This window comes from Sinocyclocheilus anshuiensis, unplaced genomic scaffold (assembly GCF_001515605.1).
Source record: "Sinocyclocheilus anshuiensis isolate Anshui unplaced genomic scaffold, SAMN03320099.WGS_v1.1 scaffold1646, whole genome shotgun sequence".
In the NCBI taxonomy this organism is placed as follows: domain Eukaryota; kingdom Metazoa; phylum Chordata; class Actinopteri; order Cypriniformes; family Cyprinidae; genus Sinocyclocheilus; species Sinocyclocheilus anshuiensis.
The window spans coordinates 1-10,477 of NW_015547838.1; the positions used below are offsets into that span (position 1 = coordinate 1).

Genomic DNA, 10,477 nt, shown 5'->3' on the forward strand with positions numbered 1-10,477 from the left:
TTTCTGTCCCCCTCACTTCTGAAATGATGGCTACGCCCCTGTGTCGCACCATTGCATCATACAGTATGAATGCATTGAATCTGACTTAGAATCAATGCTTTAGTCTCAGTGCGAGAGGAAACAGATGTTAAACAACACCAGCGAATTCACGGGCTATTACTTTACATTTAATAGGCTTTATTTAATATTTAATGGGGTGACGGAGGACGAGAATTATTAACAGTCTACATGTCATTTGCTGTGTCAGCTTGGCTTCAGGGCTGTGAGGATTTTCTATCCCATTGAGTTTTTCCACTGTGGCCTTTAAACTCCCGTGATCTTCACATTGCCTCAGTCTGTGGTGCTTCAGCACAGATAATAATAAAAACATAGTAGGTGTTTTTAAATGCACTATTACTTACCGGCGTCAATTCGTATAACTCCACCGCTTCTCTCAAAGTCTCTTATTTATTATTGAAAAGCACATACGGCCCTTATATCACTTAATTCTACTTTGCTGCTTTATATTTCTGGTTCTGTCTGTGTTCTTCAGTGACAGGTCTCGCTCTGTGCTGAAGTCTGGAAATTGATAACGCGCCGAAGACGCGCAATAAAAACGCCGCCCGCGGGCGCGACAGCCGGATCCCCTATTATGCAAATACGGGGTAATTTTAAAGACAAATCGTTGGCTTTTATTCCTTATATTTCTGTTTTATACGTCTCGGTTTCTCCGGAGAATAAAACATTTAATGTGTCGAGCCCAATGATGGATCTGACCTTCAATCATTGCAGCGAATGGAGGGGCTTTATATGAAGAGAAGAAAACAAAATGCAAGAATTTCGGCATCAATATTCTTAAACTTTTGCGCACACTGTGAAAAATATCGGCAGTTAAATTCTGAAACCTGAGATCGTGATTAATAGCGGATCAAATGTCCAGATATTCAACAGTCGGCCTACACACATGAATACGCAATTCATACAGAAATTAACTGAATGCATCTTATCTATGAGGAGCACGTGTTAAACTTTAGAATTAAAGTCATATTGATATTTTGTGGGTCTTAAAAGTATCTAAAATATGTGTCTGGAGATTATAAAAAAAGGAAAAGCCTTAAATCTAATTCTTAATTTTTAAAAATGGCATTTTTTATTTTTATTTTTTAGCAGTGAATTAGTATCTGAAATTGGTTACTGATATCTTATATCTGAAACTGATTTGATTTGAATGTTGCAACCAAAAATGTTGGATGAAAATGGTTTAAAAAGTTTTCGGAAAAGAAAATGATGAATCCAACATTAATACAAAAGATTACGTTTCAGAAACTTGGCACGTGTTTTAAGGTAGATTGTTCTAAGATTTCTCCTTTTTAATCATCTAGGCATGCTTATTTATCATTGACTTTTAATTGATATGTTAATATTTTTGTATTTGGGCATGATTTTAATAATTCGATCAATACAGATTAACAGTAATAAATAAAACATGTTAGAAAAGGATATTAAAGATGTCGTTACATTGTTGGAGCAATTAGAAAAATCACATATAGGCCTCTATCCTCACTCGGTCATCTGATGGATCTAACCTCACGGGACACCCCTGAGAAACGGGATGACGGGTGATATCGTTCAGGAGCCGATTACACGACAGCGAAGAGCTCCAAGCTTCCTCAATCAATCACGAGAGAGAGAGAGAGAGAGAGAGAGAGAGAGAGAGAGAGAGAGAGAGATGGCCATTACGCAGATATGATCAGAATAACAGCCACCAAAAACAATTCAGTTCGGATGAATGACCAAAGATATACGACGAAAAACTGCTTTACAGTGTCAAGAAATGTTTGACAAAAAGGAATCTCAAGGAGAAGCAAATGTCGCATAATTATATGCTATTATCGCGCGTCTAACAGCAAACAGGCCAAATTTGTCGCCGCTTGTACATATGGCACGGAAACGCGCCAGAAGCACGTTTAGTGGAGTCAAGCGTTTCTGCCAGAAATGTCTGAATACATTCATGGGGCGGTTTTTAAAAAATCATTCATGTGTCAACGCTAAACTAACAGCAGTCAAAAGCTCAGTGGCGGTGGCACATTTTTAGACACCGTGTCCATTTGAGATTGAAGCTGAAAACTGCCACGCTAATAGTAGGCTATGTGGGAGCAAATTACACTGATGCACCTCAGCTCACAAATGACATACTTGTTGATTTTCTGGGTTTATTAATGATACAGAGTTGTTGGGTTTTTTTGTGTGTTTTTTTTTTTTTACAAAACGACTGAACTGGATGCTAATTTTTTTGAACTATTAAATATTTCCATTTGTTTGCATGTTAAGATGCTGAAGTAGGCCTAATCTCGTGTTGTGTTTCGGGCATCTTGACCCGGTGAGGATTTTCTGTTTACCGGAAAATGCTAGTTAATGTTATCGCTTTGGATTCAAACTACTGACTTTGCTCACACGGGGTATAACAACTAAATAAAATGAGATAAGTCTTGAGATTTTTATCACCTTGTTACACTTGTGGTGTTCCTGACCGGCATTCAAAAACCAATAGACATATTTGTTTAAAAAAAAGACGCTTCTAAACTGCATTACTGACTCAATCTCCACGGCTCTTTCATTGCGCGTGTCCTGCCAGCAGCCTCCCCTCGGCAAACACTCCATTTCCCGGTGTGAGGACACGAATGTGGCCGTCAATTTAAAAGGCTTTCCGCACTCACACACAAACAGCAGAGCGCGGAGCCGCGGTCCGGCACAGAACTTCTCATATTTGATGGATATTGTTTGGGTGACATTTATGTAATAAAATCTAATTGGTCTGTTGCAGGATAATTTTACTGAATGAAATTACGAGCAGTGGAGAGCATTTGGCATGTGGTGTTCGAGCATTCATCAACGTCATGGCACAAATCTATGCTGTAAATTTGAGCAGCGGGACTGTAGAGATGACGAACACCGACAATCTCCGATTACTGCCGAACGATCGATAACGCAATCGATCCTTCACGTTTACCTCAGTGAATCCCTTCTGTAGAAAACACACTCACTTTTAACTGACAGGACGAGAAAACGAGATTGCAATATATAGTTTTCAAATACAGAATATACTAACTGTTGTTTTGATGGTATGCAATATGGTTAGAATAGCCTATGCATATGCATATGAAAGAATGGTATTATAGTGAAAAAGCAGAACCCTAAAATCTAAACCTACTCAAATTTAACGATATCCTTCTGCTGCATTGAAAACTCTGACTGTTGTTTCCTTCTGGAAATGCAAATCTTGCATGCAACATTACAAAGTAAATTAAAAGTTTGTGCGTAAAACGGTACTAATGCAATTCAACATAATGAGAGAGGTCTGTAAATAAATTAGCAGCAGCATGTTTCAGCCCCAATAAATGCGCATTTCAGAAATTGGTCTGATGACATTACTGAATTACATGATGAGACTCTAGTTCGCAGTTTTTTCCTCCCCTGTTCCTAAATGTCATGCAACAGACAGAGATAATGACGGTTCGGTTCAGTCGACCAATGAAAACTCGAGCTGATGAGTTTAGCAAGAGCCGCGGAGCGGAAAGTCGACAGTTTGACGCGAGGCGCATGGGTGGCGAGACCTGTCAGAGTTCAAACAAAGAATTAGAGAAACGAGGACCGTCGTCCGAAACCATGGATAAGACTAAAACTAAATTAAAGCTTTTTTTGCCGCACTTAACGTGATTTCATTTGTCTAAATCCATAATAATCTACTGCGCAACTAGGAGTCATGGAGCGCGCGGAGCCGAACGAGCCGAAACAAGCATCTAAATCAAATCAGGAACCCATACGATTCGGGATCGACCAGATTCTGGGTTCTTTGGACCCAGAGAGCAGGGTCGGAAACACTGTGGATAACAGCCGCTTGGGAAGCCCATCCAGGGCGAGCGTCGCGCCTCATGTCTCCTTACCCGTCTCTCTGTCCGGAGTCACGGGCGCGTTGGAGGACTCCGGGCGGGTGTACGGGTTGAGCGGCACTCTGGTGCCCAGTGGAGTGATTCGGGTTCCGGCGCACAGACCTCTAGCTGCCGCGGTGCCGCCGGCCATGGTGAGCGCCGCACCGGCGCTGTGTTTCTCCTGGATGGACAATAACCGCAGGTTCCCTAAAGACAGACTGCCAGGTAAAAGACAAACATCTCGGAGGATGCGGGAGTTTGTCCACATGATGCAAAGATATTAAATATTAATAAATATAATTATTAATAAAAAAAATTTAAAAAGCTTTCTTCTCCAAAAAATATGGTTGAACTTACAACAAGCTTATCACAATGAAATCACCCTGAAAAACTTTATACGACCTTGACTGCAATAATAACCATACAGTTTTTGTAATGATATTAATTATAATCAACTGGTATATGTTAAATCAAATGGTAATGGTGACGATATCGATAATCATATCAATTTAAATGAGTATATTTAGGCTACATGCTATAAAACATTTTGGTTATAAAATAGACAAAAACATTCAAATTAAGAGCAGAAAATATTTGGTTTGTTGCTGTATGTTATATGTTTAATGTTAATCTAAGATATTAATTCAATGATTAGGCCCAAAAGTAGCCTGTAACAAAATGAGTATATTTCTTCAAATAAGTCAATACATCGTAAACAGGACTTTTTAACGTTAAATAGTACACACAACATGTAAGTGGAATTATGTAAGAGTTCAGCACAACGGTTTAAAGGACATTTGAAGGAAAACGTGCTTGTTTCCGGACCCAAATCGTATAGGCTACAAATTGAAAAAAATAAATATATAAATACACTTAGGCGCAATGACATAGGACGCTTTTTGAGTAGGCCTAGGCTAAATGTAAAAGAAAAAAAAAAAAAAGGAAATTCTCATTTAAAACTCTCACTTCAGAAATGAGTGCATCCTTTTCTGTTCGAGTTCCCTTGGGTAAAAATATTAATTTAATCATATTTAATAATTATTAATAAATTACAAACAAGTATTTTGTTTCAAACATAGGTGATAATTTCAGTGATTCGCATTAGCCATATAAATCTGCATTAACATTAAAATTTGTCTAATAAATGTTCTATCAAATTACCTCAAATTCGATTTATGTTTTGTCATTGCACGCGATGACCTCATTGATCAGGACAATGCTGTCGTGCATGTGGACAAACAGCTGTTTTGGGAAGGGAAACATTAAAGATGCACACAAAACAGCTTTCACGATGTTTCGTTAAATTTTAACTTGGTTTTAAACGTATCTTAAACAAGTATTAAAATTAGCCTACAAAGACAAAAATTCGTTTCAAACTCGAACAATAAACTATTAGGCTAATTTAGTACAATAATACAAGAATTAGGCTATCCGAACAATATATATTTGTTTTTATAAAATATAAAGGAACAGAGCATCATAAATGACTCATGTCTTTGTGTTTCGCAGCTCTCATTCCGTTCACCGTGACCCGGCGGATCGGTCACCCGTATCAGAACCGAACTCCCCCGAAACGGAAAAAGCCCCGCACGTCGTTCTCGCGCGTGCAGATCTGCGAGCTGGAGAAACGCTTCCACCGGCAGAAGTATCTGGCCAGTGCGGAACGCGCGGGCCTCGCCAAGAGCCTGAAGATGACGGACGCGCAGGTCAAGACCTGGTTCCAGAACCGACGGACCAAGTGGAGGTGAGATCCGGTTTGACCCAGATCTGTTCACCCAAACATCACAGACATGACTAGAAGATTTCAAAACAGTACAGACACTTTTTATTTGATAAACGTGTCTTTTTTTTTGTAACTGGAAAATGTAGTTGCTACAAACATTTAGTGGCATTTAGAATCAAGGTAGACTACACCCTAAAAAATGCTGGGTTAAATACAACCCAGTGCTGGGTAAAATAGGGACAAACCCAGCAATTGGGCTGTTTTGACCCAGCGGTTGGGTTAAATGTTTAACCCAACCTTCTGGGTAGTAACCCAACCGCTGGGTCAAAACAGCCCAATTGCTGGGTTTGTCCCTATTTTACCCAGCACTGGGTTGTATTTAACCCAGCATTTTTTAGAGTGTACACTTCTTTAAACTGTTTAAATCTGAAGTAAATTATTTTACATAAGTAGGCTACTTAATTATAATGAAATCAATTACATTAAATACATTTAATTTAAATACTGTGGGAAAATTATGAGATTGATTACGTTGGTCAGAAGAGAGAAAGATGTCAAATTTGCCTTTGTATTAAGAAACACGCTACAGTATTAACTAGTTTTATGTAATTTAATGCCAAGGTAATAAAACACAAAGTAAAGTATTATAAACGTACACTTAGCTAGATTTATGTTGTTGATGATAACTGTGGAAACACATCACAGTCTGTGAAAAGGGTCTATTATTATCATCATAATTTTATTTAAAATCCACAGATTTCTTTATTACATCAATTTTATCAAAGGGTCAAATGTTTAGGATTATTACATTTTGCTAATTGTAATCTTACCTCAAAATCTCCAGAAGGCAAACAGCTGAGGAAAGAGAGGCAGGACGTCAGCAAGCCAATCGGATGCTGCTTCAGCTTCAGGCCGACGCCCTCCAGAAGTCCATGAGCGAATCAGTGTCTTCTGATACTCTATGTGTGCATAATTCCTCCCTCTACGCCCTCCAGAACCTCCAGCCTTGGGCCCAGGAGAGACTGGATAAATTGGCCCCAACAACCACTACACTGGCTTAAAATCACCGCCATGATGCTGGAAGCAGGACGGTGAAGCTTCAAACTGTCCCGCACTTTCAGAGTGGAAAGACTGAACTAAAACTGAGTTAGAATATGAATCAGGCTTTTTGTCCGGATATTTTTTATTTGTAAAGCATCCAAGCACTTTTTGTGGGAATAGTGAACTGTAATGACATCTGAGTTTGTTACGGACACAAAAACTTTCCAAACACCGTCCCATGTAGATGCTGCCTTGGAAAAATAGGGTGAAATGTTGACAGAAACTAACTGTTAAACAAGCTGAATCACAGATCTGTATATATGAACGGTTCAAATGATGTCTGTGAGAAAGTCTACAAAATATTGTACTTATCGTAATTATTTTGTGCTCTTATGGTGGCGATGCATTACCGACTAATGTTTGTCATTGTTGACGTACTTTCAACCGGAAAAGCAATGGCGTGTAAATACAGTATAACACTGAACAAGCAGCATTATGCATCGAATATTTTATTGTTAAATAGTTTACACAACATTTCAACAAGAGGATATAAGGTTAAGCTTCCCATCTCCTCAATCTGTCTGTCTGATTGACCGTCCGTCTCTCCGTCTCCTCTTTTACAACATCATGGAAAAATAATCGTCCCTCAGTCGTCCCTGTACTTTATACAAAACACAGTTTTTATATAACTCTCTGAGACACCGCCACTCCCAATTTGATTATTCAGACCTACTTTGCAGAGTATACAATATACAATGTGTAATAAATCAAATATCATATATATTAAACTCATCATGCTGTACCGACACAGTGATTGTTCCAAAACACGTCATAATATAATCAAAAATTATCAGAAAAAAATCATAAAAACAGCATTACTATGGTTATCAGAGCATATTCGGGTCTGCCAGGACTGTTTGTGATTGTGATAAACACAGGTTTCAACTTTCAACACACTTTTTAACATGGTGGCTTATGTTTCCTGGCACAAAAGTATTTGTTCACATTATTAGGAGATTTCAATTATTTATATATATATATATATACAATGTTGAGAATTGAACCTGTGACCTTTGGGTTACAAGTCCAGCTCTCCAACCATTAGGCCACAGCTAATATTTATATTCACTCAGATATATATTAGATTACGAAGCAATTGAATTGTGAATGTCATTCATGTTGAGTTGCCCTTGTCGAGACAAATCAAACAGTTCCATAAATCTTTTGTTTTTGCTGTCTTTTAATTCATTTCATTATATTTTTTGCTCTCTTAAATTATGTCACAGTAAGGTGGCATTATGGCTGCATAAAACAGTACTAATTTAGGCAATTCACAGCTTTCACACAGTAAAAAAATGGTTTTATATTAGTTCAACATACAAAAAAAGACAAATATAGTGACTGCTAAAGTTTGCTACGGCACCTGTCAATCAAAGTCCATTTTCACATGCAGAGCTGCCATCTGCACAGAAGCCAATGTGTCACGTCGGCCCAAAATCATAAGAAATAAGACATCTGCTACCTTTAATTTATGCATATTTAAATAAAATCACTGTACTCATTAATAAGAACCACATATTGAGAATACTTGAAATGTGACCTGATGTCAGATCTTCTCCCGATGACACTGACAGACAGACAAACAGACCAATCAGAAAGCAGATATTTTGAGTAGGCGGAGCTAAGAGCAATCACAAGCCAACAAGAGACGAGTGCATAGGCGGAGGGTGAACCAACTCCAGGGTAAGGCTAAACGCAGCCAAATGTATTAAACATCATAAACCCCTATTTTTAGGAAAGAACCAGACATGGGTGTCGTGTAGGCTAAAAAAAAATGTTTAATGGGACTGAATTTGTATTTAACGTGATTACAATTTAATAAAAACGTTAGAAATTGATAATTACATAACGTTTCCTTTCCACAGCGAATAAATTATATATAGAAAGTGACATTATCACTAACATTGATCTATCGCGAGTTTAAGCACTCTCAAAAAACACAACTATTGTTGTGTGTAAGAATCTCTTACTTACATTGTAGGTACATCTGCGCTTCGTTGTTTATGAGAGAATTTGCAAGAGTCCAGAATTCAGTCAGCGAACGCGTGCGCACTCAACAAAACTGATGAGTTTCAGCGATGACTCATCTGAACGCCTCTGATTGGCCATTGCATTCCTAAGCTCAACAGAATTGTGTGTGATTGGTTAAAATGCGCAACACTGTAAAAACGCCTAAAATGAAATACGGCGCAACATGAGCAGATCTTAATCGACACTGTCTATTCATATTCACTTTGTTAGAAACAGACGTAATAGATTTAATTTGTTTGTGCAGGGGCATTTTTGTCCAATTTAGTGGCATTTTTGCCCCAAGTCCCCGTGCCCAGGGGAGCCTTACACACGCTCCGCCTATATGAATGCAGACTATCAATAATAATGGACACGAACAGCAAGCAGTGATGGTCAGGATGAGGAGATGCACAAGCACATGACAAATACTGGCAAATACAAACAGCGCAACACTGTCACTTCACAGTGGACAAGCAACTTCTGCAAAGCCGGTTAAATGACTGCTGATTGGTCGGTTCATGAGAAAACCACTGGTTATACTACTGGATTAGCATTTCTACCTAAATGATGGACACATGAAAATGGTCTTAGGATAAGATGTGCTGAATATCTGTTGCACATTAGCTGGAGAACTCTCACAGGTTGAGTGTATCGGATGTTGTTCAGCAAACGTGTACCTAAAATCCACCATAAACAGGTTAAAATGCATCAGATATCAGTGACATATTTTCAAATCCTTCACAGTAAATTCAGTCCCATGGAAAGAGCTCAGCTGGCTTCTACAGGACCTCCAGGAAACCCACTGGGCCTTTGACACACAATTACTGACATGCTCTTTTAACTAGTTCCACTTTTTTTAGGTATTAGTGTGCAAGTCTCACATCTGCAACAGAACGAGGTCAAACACCGGGGTTTAAAGGACACACCGCTTTCCCGGCACGTAAATCAAACAGTCAGCATATTGCCATGGCAACAAGGTGATGTCAAACTGTAACCATGGTGATTGGGGTAAAAGTTATTCCTCCTTTTTTGATCAGATTCAACAGTTCATTGGTTTCTTTCTTCCTGTGGCTCTATATCACATTCTCAAAGAGCTGCAATGAACTCATGATGTTTTCATCCTGAAGAGAAGAAAGAGAAATTCAATGAGTCACCGCTAAAGAAAGGAGGAAGAGACTAAGAGGAAGGAACACAAACAAGCTAATTATACTTAAAAATTAGTATAAAGATGAAAAAAGAGCAAGTCTGTCTTTATACTATCGGTGTGTTCTAGTAAAAAATAACCACCTGATTAGACAAGAAGCAGCTTATGAATGACATGTAAAATAACCATTTACATTTCAGCTGCTGGTGTTGTGCTGCAAAGAATGAAAATTAAAAAGTAATGCTGAACCAAAATAACCAAATAATAAAACTAGTTATTTTGGAAAGATTAAAAATGTAAAAAAAAAAAAACCTAGTTTGTTTAGAATTTAGCGCCATCTGACCTCACAAAAAAATTTTCATTAGAATCAAAAGTAAAGAGTTCTAAAGGAGTTAAAAACAGGGTTATTACACATAACTAAAAAAAATAACTGAAATAGACTATAAAAAAGTAAACATTTTATTTCAGCTAGTTTCTCAACATTTCTCATTTTGATTTAGTTTAAAGAAAATCTGAAAATAAAATCTAATTCAAAATATTAATAAAAACTATAATATTATATCAATGATACTAAAATAACACTTAAAACCA

The 10,477-nt window shown here is 37.9% G+C and overlaps 1 protein-coding gene across 1 annotated transcript; it reads left to right on the forward strand.

Moving 5' to 3' along the window:
* Window positions 1–3,582: 3,582 nt before the first annotated feature.
* On the forward strand, window positions 3,583–6,724 carry LOC107704633 (T-cell leukemia homeobox protein 3-like). The gene is made up of 3 exons (XM_016507619.1): window positions 3,583–4,133; window positions 5,418–5,652; window positions 6,476–6,724. The coding sequence occupies exons 1-3, from the start codon at window positions 3,743–3,745 to the stop codon at window positions 6,690–6,692; spliced, it is 843 nt and encodes a 280-aa protein (XP_016363105.1). The 5' UTR covers window positions 3,583–3,742; the 3' UTR covers window positions 6,693–6,724.
* Window positions 6,725–10,477: the final 3,753 nt, after the last annotated feature.

Bases quoted from the DNA above. Each gene is read 5' to 3' on its own strand.
- LOC107704633 (XM_016507619.1), top strand. From the start codon at position 3,743: ATGGAGCGCGCGGAGCCGAACGAGCCGAAACAAGCATCTAAATCAAAT. The intron at 4,134-5,417 runs GTAAAAGACAAA...TGTGTTTCGCAG, and splicing joins CCCTAAAGACAGACTGCCAG to CTCTCATTCCGTTCACCGTG. The intron at 5,653-6,475 runs GTGAGATCCGGT...CAAAATCTCCAG, and splicing joins AACCGACGGACCAAGTGGAG to AAGGCAAACAGCTGAGGAAA.